The following is a 17239-nucleotide window of genomic DNA, read 5'->3' as shown; positions in this document are numbered from 1 at the left end:
AGAGTCAGGTTAGATGTTATAATTTATTGTTTTCACTGTTCGGGCGGTCAGACATTGGAACAGCTCACCCAGCTAAGCGGTGGACTCACCGCCCCCGGAAGAGGCGCTTGCCTGATGCGGTTTAGGACACACAATGGCGGGGGTGCATTGTTGCCAGCCGTGCTTTACGATCTTAAATTTCTCTCCTTACCTTGTCAATTCCTCAGCTCCAGCCGGGGCCGCCCCGCCCTGAGGGGCCGCGCAGGCGCCGCTCCGCCCTTTGTGTGGGGAGGGCTGGCGGCGCAGGCGCCCCGCGCGTTTCCTGCCGCCCGTGTCAGAGCCGGGCCCGCTCGGCCTCTCCCGCCGCCGGAGTGGAGTCGCGTTGACTGCCCAGAGTCCGCGAGTCCCGCTCCGCCCCCGCCGCCTCAGGTGAGTCCCGGCCGCGGCAGCGATGGGCGCCGGCCGGGGGGAGCCTGCGGGCCCGCCGGCGTGAGGGCAGCGCGGGGGGGAGGCACCGCAGCATCGCTGCCCCGAGGGGCTGCGGACGCCGTGCTGAGGGTGAGGCGGTGGGCACCGCTCACCGCTTCGCCTGGAGGGGCCGGGGAGAGGCGAGGCCGAGGAGGTGTCCCCCGTTTCCCCCGCTGTGCCCCCCATATTCCCCGCTGTGCCCGCACGGCCCCCGCCGTGCCCGGTGCTGGCAGGGCCCAGCTCACAATCCGTGCCCATCCCGGCGGCTTTATTTCCTTGATACCTGATTGCTAACGGTGTCTGGTGTCAGGAGGTGCCCGAGATGAGCCGCCCACCCCCTTGGGAAATCCGTGCTGAGTGACTTGGGAGGCAGTGACAGTGCTGGGAGGCTGTCCTGCATCGCAGGTGCTTGGTACCAAGTGTTTGCCAGTGGTGTGGGTGCTCCGAGGATGGGAAAGGATTTCAAAGATCCCCTTTTCGCTGTCACACGTATTCCATCTCTACTTCTGAATCCGTTTCCTGGCTGGCTGCTTGTCCAGGAATGGGCAAGTACCATTCAGCACATATTTCTCACCCCAGAAGAGGTGACAGCAGCTGAATGCTGTACATCCCAGCCTCGATCCTTTCAGGCCTTGTACTGAAAGAACTGCTCTACAAAGGTGCAAGGTTTCCCTTTTTTCCCCTCCATTTTAAAATATTGTATTGAAACTCAAAGTCCGTTGCTTTCCATTCAAAATAAAACTCAAGGAGAGCTGCATGAGGTACTTGGTAACAAAGTCATACCAGCATCTTCCCCATGTGAGACTCTCAGTTTGGGTGACAGGGAGGCATAGAAGTTATTAATTTATTAAGGATTATAAAGCCAGCAGCATTTTCCCAAGAGAAATATGAGCTGAATTTTCCCTGTCTATTAGTAAAGAATAAATATAACTGGAAAACTTCTTTAAGCTTTATCTTCCCAAAGAACATAGCAGTGTATCTATCATGAGACAGAAATAGCATTGCTTCTTGAGGTTATCATCACTGTTGTGTTTTATGGGTTTGTAACCAAACCAAAATGGAAAAAAGTCTCTTGTAGCCAGTTGTGGAGCTCAAGTAATTCAATCAATGGGAAGGAATGGATTATACACCTTTGGATAGGTTTTGGGAGCAGCTGAGTAAAAATACCTGAACTAAGAGTTAAAGTGGGACCATATTTTATATGTAATGCCAATCTGTGAATAAAATATTACAGTTACATTAGAAAGTGTTTCAAAATAGCTGCATTCCTTGGGGAGAGGAGACTGGATATTTTTACATTTTATTTCGGAAAGAGTAGCAAAGGGTGAGCATTCCTTGTTGGTGGAACAGCTCTTGAACTTTTCCTCTATATGGAAATGTGCTGCTACTGAATGTTGGCAGGAGCTAAAGCAAGATCCTGGAAAAAGCACTTTGCAGTTGTGTTTTGCTTCCACACGTGGAATCTCAAATGATGGATGCCCAAGGGCAGAGGTAACCCAGATTATAGCAACATTTTCACATTAACAAAAATTAATTAATTATTTTGCCTAGGACAGTGTGTATTTAATACCTCATTTGATTGGTGGAATGCGATTATTATAAGAACCATGAAAATCATGCTGGTTAAACTTATGAGCTGGACTAAAAGCTCATATTGTTAAAAGTTGTATTTCAAGTACATTTGAAATGCACCCATCATTTGCATATTTTTAGAATAACAGTGCTCGATTTCCTTAAACAAAAAACTAAATAAAATGAAAAGTTCCTCCAGTTACTTGCATTGGTGAAAAACTGTCTCAGCTTTGCTCCAAGGTCCAGCACTTTCAAGGTATTTGTTAAGCTGGTGGTGTGGTGGTAACTCCTGAGGCTCCCTAAGAGCACACTCATCCTTCTTTCAGTCCCAAGTTTCTGTTGGATTGCCATTCATTTCCTGTTTGCTTCCAAACTCCTACCTTGTCCTGAAGTCTCCACCCTCTGCTAACATGGCCATACTTGGGTATGTTGTAATTCCAGGCTGCAATGGGTGTGGATGTCTTGGAATGACATCACGGAGATAGTTCTTTCAAGAGGGATATGTGGGGGTAAAAATGCTTTGATCCATTAGGCAGTGATAAATTAGTGTGAAAATTACTGGAATATACCAAAGGAATTGACAAGTCCAAGTTGGATGTATTGAGCTGTGCACATTTTTATTATTACAGGTGACCTTGAGTTTTTATGGTGTTATATTCCATCCATTTATGCTGCTCTGGTTAATACAGCACATAGAAGACTGTATTTTAATACCTAAAATACTAATATTTTAGTATCTAAAATACTTTAATGTCTAAAATATTTTCATTTCAAAAATATACTATACTATGCCCTGTATTAACCAAAGGCAGCATAAATGGATGGAAGATAATATAATAAAAACATTTTAAACAACTTTGTGTCTGTGGATGGATGTGTCTCCAATTGCAGAACTTCAGCACTGTCTCTTATAACAGCCATCAGTCACAAGAAAAAAGTAGGTATTTAGCCTTTTTTAAACAAAATACTCACAAACTATAATGATTCAGCTTGTTTTAGTGTTTGAATTTCATGGGGCAGAAGCCTGATTATCAAATAGTTCAGTGCTATAATTAATTTGAAGAAATTGCTAATTAGTTAATTACTAATCTTACTAATTTTTCCCTAGGATACATATAAATGGTTTTATCAAATAATATATCAGCAGATCAGTTACACATCAGTTTCACTTCTTGAAAATAAAAATTTATTGTTGTGCTGCCTGTGAGCCTGGATACAAGTCAGGCTTTAGAATCAGTTCACCCTGACCTTTGTCCTAGATATTTATTTTTTAATTGTTCTATTTCCATAGTAAAATTAATAGGTTTATTAGATTTCTTGAGGACCTGCTCTCTTGTCTGTGAGGATACACAAAGAAGCAAGTGTATCTGGCTTTTAGGGCAATTGCAATTAGCTAATGTAAGCAGGACAATGCAAATCCATCATCCTACTGAAAATATCAGGGGTGTGACACAGGCAGCTCTTGAGCAGCCTTATCATATTTATTAACTTGTGATCTGTAAATTAATTGTAGCACTGCACTAAAAGATGCTTGGTAAATGTTGAAGGTTAACTTTGTTTTATTAATTCTCTCATTTTGAAGCGTTTTGTTTTCAATTTTACACCTTTCAGCCTTTTCACTTTTTACAACATAGGAGCCTCTTGAACTCGGAATGTCTCTGCATCAGTTCCTGCTGGAGCCAATCACCTGCCATGCCTGGAACAGAGACCGTACTCGTAAGTCATGACTTCATTTGCATTTTTAATTGATCTTTTTGCCAATTGCTGTTTTCTTTCTGCTGTTGGTATTTCATCTGGTGATGTTCTGGGTCACATTTAGGGAAGGTGTGTTCAGATGCATAGCTCTACATGTTCTACCTCTGATCCAAAAAAGCACAAGTCTTCCAAATCTGAGTTTCTCTAAGCCAGTTGCTGGAACTTTGGCATAGGAGATAATTGAGTCTTCCTGGTGCTCCACAAAGCTTTGCCTCTTGGCCAAGTTTTCTATATGATGTGGATTGCTGTGTTCCAAATGTGTTGTCTTCCTGTGCAGAGTACTCATGACCATGATATGTGTAGCAATATCAAACTGCCAGAGGGCAGGGTTAGGTGGGATTTTGGGAAGAAATTCTTCCCACACATTCCCAGGGAAGCTGTGCCTGGCAGTGCCCAAGGCCAGGTTGGATGGTGCTTGGAGCAACTTGGGACAATGGAAGGTGTCCCTGTCCATGGCAGGGGGTTGGAACTGGAAGATCTTAAAGATGCCTTCCAACCCAAACCATTCCATGATTCTTTGTCCATAATCATTGGAGATTTTCCAGGGACTTTGGCCCTTCATTTACAAAGCCCATGTAATGCTCTCAAATTTGTAAATAGAGGTTTTAGATGGGAAAAATCTTTCCAAATATAGATTTGCTGTTAAAAAGCCTTCTGTACAATTGGATTATTTTATTTCTTCTTTCAAGAGATTGCCATTAGCCCTAATAACCATGAAGTGCACATCTACAAGAAGAGTGGGAACCAGTGGGTGAAGGCTCACGAGCTGAAGGAACACAATGGACACATTACAGGTGAGAATGTGCTGAGCCACACATGAGTTTTTCCAACCCCTCCTGTTTTCCCCAGTTGAGATTCTGAACAGAAAATCTGCAAGTGTTGAGTAAATAGATCTTTTTATAGGTTGGCATTCCCACTTAGACAGAGCCTTGCAGCAGTTTTCTGAACTGCATGCAGTGAATGTTAGGAAGAAAAGCCTATCTCATTTCCAGACATTTCAGTGGAGTTACTGAGCCATTTTTTCTTATCTATGGCTTATTTTTCATCCCTAATGACATAATGAGAACACATTTTCAGTCTGCTGAAGTAATCTGCTTGTGTCACAGTGATGCATGCTGTTCCCTTTCAAGTGCTAGTACTAAAATTTCATCAAGTATACAACTGTAGAATTGCTTTGTGGTTTCCAACAACAATAAATACCCTTTTTTAAGGACTGTATAAACATATGAAGTGGTCAGTCCTGGACTTACACCATCAGTGAGCACATTTATTGCAGGCCCTGTACATCCACAATGAAAATTAAGAAGAGCTACCACAATGAGTCACAAGGTGTTATTTTAAAAAATGTGATTATTCTGTGGCTGTCTTTTATATTACTGGATTGGGGTTTTTTTTCCATGGTGATATTTTTAAAAGGGCTTTATTCTCTTAAGGAAATGAAAATAATTAATACAAGCACTTGCCCAAAGCAGCAGATGCTCTTTTCACCTCATTAATGGGCAGAAGTATCAGTCCAACAGCAGGAACTTCATTCAATTTTTCCAGTTGTTGCTGTCCAAGAGTGCAGCTATCCCTGCTTCTTTGTGCAGAGTCCCTTGGGCTGCATTTACAAATGAAGTGTGTCCCCCCCAAGACATTCTGCTTGTACCTGTTAGTGTTAGAAGCCAAATATTCATGACTTGGGAAAAGAGCTCTCCCTGCTCTCCTGCACAGTGTGAACCTTTGGAGTACAAAACACTGGGGTGAGTGTAAAGAGTGGAGTTAAGCTGTGGTTACACACAGGAGATGCACTGATCAAACTGCTTGTAAGCCCTGGCAGGAGTGAGTCAGCTGCTGCCACTGCAGCTCCTGATCACAGGGGACAAGGTCCTTGTGTGGCTCAGGTTTGTGCTGAGCAGCCTCTGCTCACTCACAGGAAGAGCTTGTTTCCTGCCCAGCTAAAAATCTGAACTTGGCCTAAGTCAGAGCAGCACCAGGGCTGGTGAGAGGAGGTGGGCAGGAGAAGGAAAGAAAGACAAGGATGGTCCCTCTTTCAAAGGCAGTGCTAGAACTCCTGTAGCTGCAGTTTCAGACTACCAAGCTGTTCACTTTTTAAGCATAAATCTATTTTGAAGTAAACAATGTATGAATAAGATGATAACATTAGTGCAAATTCTTTCTACAGCTTTTATCCCACTTTCAGTTTGTGAGCTTAAGAGATATTTTTAATACTGAATGTAGTAATGGAAAACCACTGATACATAATTTGTGGCAGGAGAGTTGAGGACTGCATCCCAAAGGATGCTAGAGAAAAGATAAAAAATAATGTTCCCATAAGACTTTCCAGTTGGGAACATCCTTCATTGCCTAGGAGGGGAAAGAAGCAATGGCAGCTTTATCAAAGGTTTTATTTTATTGTTTGAATTTGTTATTTTTTTTCTTGTTAAACCTTTCTTGTGGCACAGCTTAAATAGGCACAGAAGAAAAAAAAACATAAGCATTGTGTCAGTGTATAAAGATTGATAACAGCTAACCAAAAAGCCCTGTTATCTAAACTTTAGATCTTGGCTGCAGTCTGGCAGCAAGCACAAAATGTTGTTAGAGGTTGTGCAGTTTTAGAATTGCTGAGTTTCAGCTGTTGAGAGGGATCTTGCACGAGTCAGAGGTTTGGAGGGTGCTGGTGGACAGGCCTTGGCCGGTCTGCAGAGCTCCACCTATTGGCCAGCCCTCGGAGCTTCCTCAGCCAGCAAATCCTTGGGATTGGGGAATTTGGGATCTGCAGTTTTGATGAAAGCTAGAGGGAGAAACAAGTATCCCTAACAGCTTGAAGTAGCTCCTGGAGAATAAGAGATGAAAGGGAATGACATAACAATAATAACTGTGTCAGTGATCAGTTTGTCAGGAACTGCAGTGACAGGGCAAGGAGGAATGGCTTCAGACTGAAAGAGGGGAGATTTAGGTTAGATATGGCAAAATTCTTCCCTGTGAGGGTGGTGAGGCCCTGACTCAGATTGCCTGGAGAAGCTGAGGCTGCCCCTGAATCCCTGGGAGTGTCCAAGGAAGTGTGCAAGTGGATGGGGCTTGGAGCAGCCTGGGATAGTGAATGGGCATCGGCACAGCGTTGGAACTGGACAATCTTTAAGGTCCTTTCCACCACAAACCATTCAGGGATTCTGTGACAGAGAGCTGTGAGGTGATCTCTGTTTTGCTTTAATGTAAAGGAGAAAATGAATTCCTGTGCCCCCTTCCCTGGCAGGAATTGACTGGGCTCCCAAGAGCGACCGCATCGTGACGTGCGGCGCTGACCGCAACGCCTACGTGTGGAGCCAGAAGGACGGCGTGTGGAAACCCACCCTGGTCATCCTCAGGATCAACCGCGCCGCCACCTTCGTCAAGTGGTCCCCCCTGGAGAACAAGTTTGCTGTGGGCAGTGGAGCTCGGCTCATATCCGTGTGCTACTTTGAGTCTGAAAATGACTGGTGAGCTGATTTTGTGTCTTGAAGGTCCCTGTGGGAAAGCTGAAGTTGTTTAATGCTGTTACTATTTCACTAATACCCGAAATACTCAGGAAATGTAGAGGGATGGCCTCAGTTCTTTTGTGGACTTTAACATTTGGGGAATAAGGTTCTGTCTCTTCACTCTGCTGTAGCACCTAAAGGCCTTTGCCTATTTTCAGCCATTACAAGTTGGCATGGATGGGTTCTGCCTGACTGCCATAAACATATGTTGCTTTTCTGAAAGTGCAAGAATTTTTGCAGAGTAAAGGTTTCATTACTACAACTCTATGGTTGAAAAAAGATAAATATTTCCTTCCCTCTCTTCGTGCCAGAATGAATGAAGAAATCTTCACTAGAGTCTTCCTTCTGTATCTTTTATTTTGGGCCATTTCTTGTCATTCTGTCACATCTCCAGGGTGATCTGTTAGAAGATGTTTGAGCTTGTCATCAACCTGTTCTGCATTTTGTCACGTACTTTTACCACAGTTTCTACATTTCACATAGGAAATATCACAAAGATATTTCCACCATTAACATTTTTCTCATTTCCTTCATGTAGTTAATGGAGCTACATTTGCTGTATCATCTGTAGCTGAAATCAGCATGTGGGGTATCTCTTACTTTGGGTTGCTTAAACAGGCACAAAAACACAGGTGTCCTCTGTGCAGTCTGCCATGTGGAGATGAAAAACAATGGCACCATCTGCAAAATACATTTTAAAGATTGTTTTGGACTTTTATGCTTTCCAGCATATTCACTTATCAATATTTTTTCTCTGCCTCACTTGCCTGCAAAAGAATCAAGACTCCATACGCTAAAGAAATATAATTTGTAAATTGTGAGCCTTAAAACTGGTGCCTGATGGAAGTAAAATCAAAGAAAAAGCACCATCATCTCAAAGGCCATCAAGTGAATAATAGATTTCATTACTGGTTTGTAAATAGTTCAGATAAACCAAATCTGCTGAGACATATTTAGGCCACTATTGATGAGTTCAGCAGCAGGACCACTTTGCACTGCACTGCAGATAATTGAGATGAATGCACTGGTTGGGTCGTTGGCAGTCCCCCCATTTTCTTGGTGTGTTTTATAGTTATTGTATTTTTAAACAGTAGAAAAGTCAATAGGCAAGAGATGTGACTATAAAATTCATTGGAAGGACTGGAGAAGGACTTGTGCTTGGTGATCCATGAAAATAGTGCTGCTTAGCTCAGTGTCACAGTCCCAGCTGACCTTGTGTTCCCTGGGGGAAGAGACCTGGCAGTTCCTGGGCAAAATTCACATCAAGGAGTTCCATCTGATGCATCATAAAAATCACCTTGAAGGGGAATAGGACTTAACTGAGGAGATACATATTTAATGAGTTTGTTCATAATATTTGAAAGTTTAATTAAGCTAACCATAAAGTTCACAGATTGCACAAGGGAATGTGAAAGATTTGAACATGAAGTTTCTTCCAAAACTGATGTGTTTAGTCATTGACAGGGAGGAATCTTTTTGAGGAGTGCTTCATGGATTTGTGGGAATCAGGTAAAATATGTTCATATAAAATGTATGTCTCATTTTGGTTTGGTTTTGTTTTAGGTGGGTGAGCAAACACATTAAAAAGCCCATTCGTTCCACTGTCCTCAGCCTGGACTGGCACCCCAACAATGTCCTGCTGGCTGCAGGATCCTGTGACTTCAAGTGCAGGTGAGAGAAACCAAAACTTTTATCTACAGTTTGGGTTACTTGATCAGATCAGTAGCTTGGGCATGTTGATCAGGTATTTGCACTTGCTATCAGAATAAAAGGTGGCTCATTGTGTACTGTTGTTGGTACCAAAATAAAATACCCAGCTTGAGAAAGCTTGGCTTTGGTGCTGCTGTGTCCTGACTTTGCACAGCCAGCGTGGATCTGCTGAGGGACACACCTGAATTTGGGGGATTACACAGCATTTAGGCTGAGAGCTGGTCATTGGGCTGAAGTTGGATTAGCAGGTGTTACCTTGTAGGACACCAGCACTGCTAGTTAGAGGGTAAAAAGCAATACCCTAATGGTGCACTTTTCCAAAATTCAGAGTAACTGGTCATTTCCAAAGGTGTTAATCCCTTTTTTTTTTTCTCTGAGTTCCTTGTTTCCTCCCCTTTGCCTGTGGGGAGCAGAGTCAAGCAATTGATCCACCTGCAACTCAACACAATAGAAGAGATTTTTGAAGACCATTAAAAAAAAAAAAAAAAAAGGCTGTTAAAGGCAGAAAGGCAGATTGGTGTGAGAGATGGATGGGGGAGACTTTGCAACTGATTGTGAAATTACAGTGTGAGGGATGGGCCCTGCAAACTGCTCTGTGCTGAGTGATTGGGGTCACTGCAGGGAAGTCTGCATGGGGAGTCTGCAGGGCCTGACTTGAATCCACATTGACTTAATCACTTGTACCTTCAATGATAATGAAAGCTTCTTTTCTTAAATTCTTTATGTAATAGGGCAATTTCTAAGCTTCAAAGTGTGTACTAAAAATGACTAAGGAGGAGTGGGAGGGGGAGGTGGGACTGACTGTTGCATTCCTTATTTCAGAATGAAACCCTCACATCTAAACCCTGTCCTTTGATACCTTTTCATGTAAGGAGAGATGTTAAATGGAAGCTGGGAAAGAGAGGGGAGAGTTGTCTCCTCTTTCCTGCCTTATTTACAGTTTAAATTAGATAAACTGTATGTATTCACTTCCTGTCACAAAATAGGTGATGTGAAACAGAAGCAGCTGCTTTTCACATGTTTGAGGTTTTTCAGTTTGGTTTCATAAAGGACCTCAGGATTTTGACATAGGTGACCTGAAACGTGTGTGTGTCCAGCCCAAACCATTCTGGGATTCTAGGATTATGTTTCTTCCTCAAAACTATGAAAAACTATTCTCTTTTGTAAATGAGGAGTACAGATCTCCAGAATTCCAGTTCTTCCTTCAGTTCCATATTAAAAAAAAATTAAGATACCTGAAGTGTGCACCTGTTCTGATGGAAATTAGGAAATGGATCTGCCAGAGCCACTGCCACGTAATAAGCAGCTAAATGGGAAACATTTTAGAGAAGGAATGGAGGGCAGGAGGCTGCAAATTGCTGAGTATTCAGCAGAGATTTTTGGTGCTTGGCCAAGATAAATGAGGTTCCCTTCTATTTATCTGAAATACATATGTATCTATAGCTACAAGCACCACATAAGTATGATTTTATGTTCTTGCTGAGGGAATGAAAGTCATTTCCCAAAATTCTTTGAAGGCTGGGGCCTTCAAGCTGAGGTGATTTTGGTTTTAAAAGACAGGGAGACTTTAATAAGGGGGAAGACTTCTTATATTTTTAACTAACAGTTAAATTCAAGGTCTTCCCTACTTAGGTATGATTTTCCTGCCTTGTGTCAAAGGCTGTTGCTTTAAACATCCTGTCCTACTTCCATACATTAAGAGACCATCCTTTTAGGTAGCTCTATAAAATTCAGATTTTTAAAGGATTATCATTAGATTATATTTAAACTAATAGAGCCAAATATATATCCATACTTAATTCCCTGAAAATCTGTACCTAATATAGCTGCAGTTAAACCCTTCTCATTCCATATGAGCAGCTTTATTGAAATAAGCTGAATATAGGTACTTTTGGAAGTGCTTACCCCACACTCACACAAAGGATACAAAAAACAGGGAAGGGGAGGCCACATTTCCTTAAACTCACTATAAAATAATTCCTGTTTGTGTGTGACTGCAACCATGAATATTTGATTATAGTTTCTCATTTGCACTGATTTTTTTTCCTCTGGTAGTAGCATGGTGTAGCTGCCTTGCTCCTCCTGTTCAATGGACTCAAATCCTATGGTTGTGACGTCCCAATAAATTCCATGGTAACAGTCAAGAACACCATATTGTGGCATGTCTGAATCATGCAGAAGGAATTTGATGAAAGGGGGAGGCTTTCTATTTAAACATACCTTAAAAACTGTAGTGCTGGGAAAAAAAAATCTGTAAAAACATTGCAGTATTTCAGGTTTTCAAGGCATTTTTGCAATAATGGGCCGGAAGAAGGTGGCTCAGAGCTCCTTTGCTGGCATTAGAACATCACATTTCTTTCTTTGAAATCCTGCTAAAATGGGAATGTTCTTAAAAAGTGGGTAATTTTGTAGGTGTTTGTATTAGCTTCTAATTATACAGTGCCATTCCTGGGTTTTCTCTAACTGAAGGCTTGACTCTGGAGAGCTGTTAGCACTGCAAAAGGATGAAAGGGAAATCTTGGCACGGGGAAAAATGCACTGACAACGTGTATTTTTGTGCCATCTTCTGGAAAAAAGAGAGAGGGCTACAAGAACAGCATTCATGAGAAACCTGTGTGCTTTACACCCTTTTTACTGCTGCTTTCCCTCTGCACGCTGCTGCTTCCAGGCTTGTTCAAAGACACCAAAATATTTTATTTTCAGAAAATCAGGACCCATCTCTCTCCTTCCAACATGAAACACACCCCACACTCCCAAGACCTTTGTTCTCTCTTTGTTCACACAAAATTCTTTTTATTTGCAGGGTGTTCTCTGCTTACATTAAGGAAGTGGATGAAAAGCCAGCCAGCACACCCTGGGGCTCCAAGATGCCTTTTGGGCAGCTGATGTCGGAATTCGGGGGCGCGGGCAGCGGAGGGTGGGTGCACAGCGTGAGCTTCTCCGCCAGTGGCAACCGCCTGGCCTGGGTCAGCCACGACAGCACCGTGTCCGTGGCTGATGCCTCCAAAAACATGATGTGAGTATCCCCTTGTGAGCCTGAGGATCCTCAAGGTCTTCTCCAGCCTTAGTGATTCCATGGTTCCATGGTGTGGAATATTGGGCTCACAAGCTCGCGCCGCTGTCGCCTGTTTTACTGTAGGCTCCAGGTCTCTTTGAGGCAAATATAAACCTCCATGAATAAGGTTTGTTTCTGTGAATTTTAGAGTATAGAATTTAAATTTTTTGTAAGAATCCTTTGGTGAGAGTATAGCTGATTTATTTTGGGGGAAAAAAGAGGAAAAAAGTAACCAGGGAAACATTATTTCCTTTTTCAAAACAGTATTTGCAATACAAAATATTCCAAGCAATATTCCAGACAATGTTCCCAATTCAAAGAGAATCCATGCTCACTGCAGCACTAAGACCACATCCCTAACCAGAAGCTGGAAAATAAGTTCATGAAATATTAATTTCAACATCTGTCCTTAAGATGCTGCTGATGCAAGGTTTCAACTTACACCTTCCAATCCAACAAAATACTTTAATAACAATTGCTCCTTCTGCTGCTCCTCTTGATCTGCATAACTTTGCAGTGTCCTTGGCTTTCCAGCCAGGAAGGATGAGATTCTCCATATGTTTTGGTAACAGAAGTCTCTGGGGTCATCCAGGCATTGCTGGGATTAATTTTGAATTGTGGTTCTGATCAATACAGTTGTATAAGTACCTGGCAGGGAATATAATTAATTATAAAGTGTTTAAGAATTTTTATATTTCTAGTTATATAATTCATTATAAAGTGTTTAAGAATCTTTATTTGTCATTAAATCACAGAGGTTGACTTAAATGAACATCAAGGCTTTTTGCCTCTGCAAAGATGTCAAGTATCAAAATTTCAAGTGTCTTTTATATTCAAATGAAATTAATATCTTCATCAGTACAGATATTTTTGGGGGTATTCCTTTTCAACTCTTGCCCTTGTTTACACATAATTTTGGTAATGTTAGCCTTTCACCTGGAATACTTGGCTTTGTTATAAATCTTCCAGCACACTTTTATTAGGCTGAAACTTTTTGTTGCAAATTACAACCTTCTGTTGTCACCTCAGGACAGCCAAGCTACCTTGACTTTTCCAAAAATCCTTGCGTGGGAAGGGTGCCTATTTTTGTTAGAGCTGAAAATGAGAGGTTTCAGTGAATCCCTCTAACAAATGTCCTTGTGCTCAGGGTTTCACAGCTGAAAACAGAGTTCCTCCCACTCCTGAGCGTGTCCTTTGTCTCGGAGAACAGCGTGGTGGCAGCTGTAAGTGTTTGCTATTTCCTCCTTGCAGAGCTTTGTCATGTTTTGGATGGGGAGAAAACCCCATATTTTGCAAGTTAATAATAACAACACTAACCCAGCTGTGCCCTGGGCCAGTGTTTGTTTACCTGTTGGAAGGGCAGGCTGGGAATGCTGAGGTGCTGTTTCCTGACGGGTTTTTGCTTGCAGGGCCACGACTGCTGCCCAATGCTCTTCAACTGTGACGAGCGTGGCTTGCTGAGCTTCGTGTCCAAACTGGACATTCCCAAACAGAGCATCCAGCGCAACATCTCGGCCATGGAGCGCTTCCGCAACATGGACAAAAGAGCCACCACGGAGGACCGCAACACCACCCTGGAGACCCTGCACCAAAACAGCATCACGTGAGTGCTCTCCTGGCAGTGCTCTCCTGGCAGGCTGTTCTGCCAGCACTTGGCTTTGCTGTACCAGGAGGGTGGAGCTGGTACCTGTGGTGTTCGCAGGGGTCCCAGGAGGAGGGAAGAGATGAGGATCTGACTCCATTTTAGATTTATTATTTTATGATATATATTATATTAAAACTATACTAAAAGAATAGGAGAAAGGATTTCATCAGAAGGCTAGCAAGCAAGGAATAGAAAGGAATGAATAACAAAAGCTCCTGACTCTCAGTGAGTCCAAGCCAGCTGACCGTGATTGGCCATTAATTAGAAACAACCAACATGGACCAATCAAAGATCCACGTGTTGCATTCCACAGCAGCAGATAATTATTGTTTACATTTTGTTTCTCTCTGCTTCTCAGGAGAAAAATCCTAGCAAAGGGATTTTTCAGAAAATATCATGGCTACAGGTATCCCTTGTGGTCTTTCCCTAGCAGCTCTCTGTTTCTGGGATTTACGTGGGTGCTGGTTAATCATTGACATGGCTACAGCTGTTTGCTCATGGTTAATGTCTTGTGTACCTTGGACACAGCTTATCTTATCAAATATGTGGGTAGTTCCCAAGAGGCTGGTGGCATTGTGCAAAATCCAGCCAGCAAAATCCACCTGAAATTCACATCCCAGCTTCCTACTTCAGATGTTACTGCCATGTGTATTTATTTATTATGTATCACTGTTTTCAAACTGAAAGAGTGAAAATTTAAGTTAAACATTCAGTAAAATCCTTCCCTGTGAGGGTGAGGAGGCCCTGGCACAGGCTGCCCAGAGAAGCTGTGGCTGCCCCATCCCTGGAAGTTTTCAAGGCCAGGTTGGAGCAACCTGGGATAGTGGAAAGTGTCCCTGCTTATAGCAGGGAGTGGGGCTGGATGAGTTTAATGTCCCTTCCACCCCAAACCATTCCACAATTCTGTTAATTGAAAGGATTCATTCAGGTTAATTGGGTAAAATATCTTTGCATTAAAAAAATTATGTGATCCCCAGGGATGTTGAGCAATTTCTCTTTATTCAAGGCAAACATTTAGTCTCACCAAGCCATTAAGGAGCTTTCAGCATCTTTTTCTTGGCTTATTTTTCTGAGGCATTCTACCAAGAATCTAGTGTAGGCTCTGGTATAGTCATGTCTCCATCCAAAGAGTAGGAGTAGAATTCAACCCAAATTTCCCAGTTTTCTGGCTCTCTGGAATGGGTGTTGGAGCTCTCACTCTCTGTTTGCAGCCAAGTGTCTATTTATGAGATAGACAAACGGGATTGTCGGAAATTCTGCACCACCGGCATCGACGGAGCAATGACCATCTGGGATTTTAAGGTAAAAATGTGCTTTTACTACCATGTTTATGTGAACTAGCTGGGGTGATGGATTTTTTATTTTTTTTAATCTCTAGTATCAATTCCTGGGGCTCAGCCCCAAGCCAGGTTTTAGTAGCAGCAGGAAATCCAGACTGGAATATTCAAAACCATTAGTGAAGTCCATAAAAAAAAACTGATCCAAGAATCTGCATAAATGCAGATGCAGTTTGTTAAGCAGATGGTGATAATACAGACTTATTTTTTAATAGAATTACTTAATATCCCTGTAGAAATCCCCTTAATTCTTTCATTCTCCAGCCTCAGCCACAGTTGGGCTGGAACAATTAGTACAACAGAACCCCCTGCCTCTTCCTTCTCCCATGCCATGGGGCTCTGCTCATTGTCCTGCTGCACAACATGGCCCTGTCCTCTCAGAATTAACTTACCCAAGGAGTAAGAAGTTGTCTCTAACAGCTGGAAAATACAATATTGAAAATGCTAAAAGGATGTATTTTAATATCCATGCTTGCTTTGCTCAGGCCTGGCCAACAGAGGTCCCTGTTGGGCTTCCCAAAACTGGGATATGGGCTCTGATATAGGGAAGGAACAGATTGTCTGTGTTCTGTGGTGCCAGAGTGCTCTGGTGGGGACAGGAGTCAAACATGAAGTTGAGGTGATCTCTAAGCTGCTTAGTGCAGTTTTAGGTCTGTATCATTGGCCTGTAAATGGCTGATTTTGAAAGGAATGACTGTTGTGGTCTCTGGCTCTTGCATTAGAAGGAAATCCTTTACTTAAAAAAGAAATTCTTCCCTGTGAGGGTGGGGAGGCCCTGTCACAGATTCCCAGAGCAGCTGTGGCTGCCCCTGGATCCCTGGAAGTGTCCAAGGCCAGGCTGGATGGGGCTTGGAGCAGCCTGGGACAGTGCAAGGTGTCCCTGCCTGTGGCAGGGGCTGGAATGAGATGATCTTTAAGGTCCCTTCCAACCCAAACCATTCTGGGATTCTGTGACTGAGTCTGATTTCAAATATTCATGTTCTTTGCTTGGTTTTGTTAGCATTTACACTGAATTATTTAGCTCAAGCTATGGCAGCAGATTGTAATTAAGATTTTTTTTCTCTCCTACAAGACTTTAGAGTCCTCCATCCAAGGGCTACGAATCATGTAAAGATGGATTTCCATGATCTAGCAGGACAAACTGCTTGACAGAATGCAGCTCCCACATCTGCACAAACCTGAAAAGGGAGGAGGAAGGTGAAATATTTGGAAACACTGAGAAAATACAGCTTGGCAGATTTTCTTTTGAATCTAAATTTGGTGAATTGTGTTGGTTTCAAAATCAGCTGTGATTGTTATTTTTTTTTTTTGGTTGGTTGTTTCATTCCATTCTTTACCAAAGCTGCTCCTTAAGGTAGTTTATTGCAGGAAGTTATGAATCACTAACTTAAAAGGGGAATTTTATGTAAATTGTCTGCTAGAAATAATAATAATAATAATAATAATAAAAAAGAGAAAAACTGATTCTTTGTTTTGATGCTTAATGATTAAAAAAGGGGTGTTAAGGAAATTGGGAGAGAGATGGAGTGAGGAAAACCCTGCACTGATATTTTATGGCCTTAAAGCAGAAGTTCACCTTAACTGAAAGGTTCTAAAGTTGACAGACCTGGAGTCCTGATATCTGGATATGAAGATTCAGATGAGCTTCTTCCAGAGGAATTCTTCCCTTGAGATGACAATTTTGGAGGATGAATGATTTTATCCTACTTCTTTTCATTCTGTCTGCCTTGCATTTGATCTGTAACAACAGCAAATTAACCCAAATGTCTTTTTTTGTTGTCTGCTCAGTGGGTGACATTTTTCCAAAGGTGAGTGACCAGAATTATTTGTAGTTGCCTTTGGGATTGGTGCCAAGCCTGCTCCCAGGTCAGTGCCTGGGGGACAGGATGGAAAGCTCTGTGTGGAAAGTGAGACAAAAATCTGCTGAGCTTCATCTGGAGAAGACAAATGAAAAGCAAATCTTGTGGTAAGACTGTGGAACTTCATGGAATCACCATCCCTGGAGGTGTTCAAGGAACAACTGGACATGACACTTGGTGCTCTGAGCTGGTTGGCAAGGTGGGAATTGGTCACAGGTTGGACCTGATGAACTTGGAGGTTTTTTCCACCCTCAGTGGTTCTGAGATTCTGTGTCCCGTTAGAGCTGAGCTCCCAACCAGTAAAATCCTGTGTTTATAGCAACTGGTGGGCAAAGGAAGCTGCAAACAGAGGTGTCAGTGTG

At 42.5% G+C, this 17239-nt stretch overlaps 2 protein-coding genes across 3 annotated transcripts in view; one reads left to right on the top strand and one right to left on the bottom strand.

Annotated features, from left to right (window-relative positions):
- KPNA7 (karyopherin subunit alpha 7) overlaps positions 1–253 on the bottom strand; it is a 48854-nt gene extending 48601 nt beyond the window's left edge. The window contains exon 1 of the mRNA XM_077186856.1: positions 191–253. The gene's annotated coding sequence lies outside the window, so the exon portion shown is untranslated. The remainder of the gene's footprint in view (positions 1–190) is intronic.
- On the top strand, positions 249–16482 carry ARPC1A (actin related protein 2/3 complex subunit 1A). Of its 2 annotated transcripts, none has more exons than XM_054643479.2 (10): positions 249–408; positions 3654–3735; positions 4464–4568; positions 7010–7232; positions 8835–8942; positions 11785–11997; positions 13184–13259; positions 13446–13639; positions 14893–14983; positions 16091–16482. In XM_054643479.2, exons 2-10 carry the CDS (start codon positions 3672–3674, stop codon positions 16127–16129), a joined length of 1113 nt encoding a protein of 370 aa, XP_054499454.1. In that variant the 5' UTR covers positions 249–408; positions 3654–3671; the 3' UTR covers positions 16130–16482. The 2 variants fall into 2 exon arrangements, with proteins under 2 accessions (XP_054499454.1, XP_054499453.1); XM_054643478.2 differs by having other exon boundaries at positions 3631–3735.
- Positions 16483–17239: the final 757 nt, after the last annotated feature.

Source organism: Agelaius phoeniceus, chromosome 16 (assembly GCF_051311805.1).
Source record: "Agelaius phoeniceus isolate bAgePho1 chromosome 16, bAgePho1.hap1, whole genome shotgun sequence".
In the NCBI taxonomy this organism is placed as follows: domain Eukaryota; kingdom Metazoa; phylum Chordata; class Aves; order Passeriformes; family Icteridae; genus Agelaius; species Agelaius phoeniceus.
Note: the sequence above shows the minus strand (reverse complement) of the source record. Positions and strands in the feature narration are given on the sequence as shown.

Excerpts from the sequence above, each read along its gene's own strand:
- ARPC1A (XM_054643479.2), top strand. The coding sequence starts at position 3,672 with ATGTCTCTGCATCAGTTCCTGCTGGAGCCAATCACCTGCCATGCCTGG. Across the intron at positions 7,233-8,834 it reads TTTGAGTCTGAAAATGACTG|GTGGGTGAGCAAACACATTA; the intron begins GTGAGCTGATTT and ends GTTTTGTTTTAG. Across the intron at positions 14,984-16,090 it reads TGACCATCTGGGATTTTAAG|ACTTTAGAGTCCTCCATCCA; the intron begins GTAAAAATGTGC and ends CTCTCCTACAAG.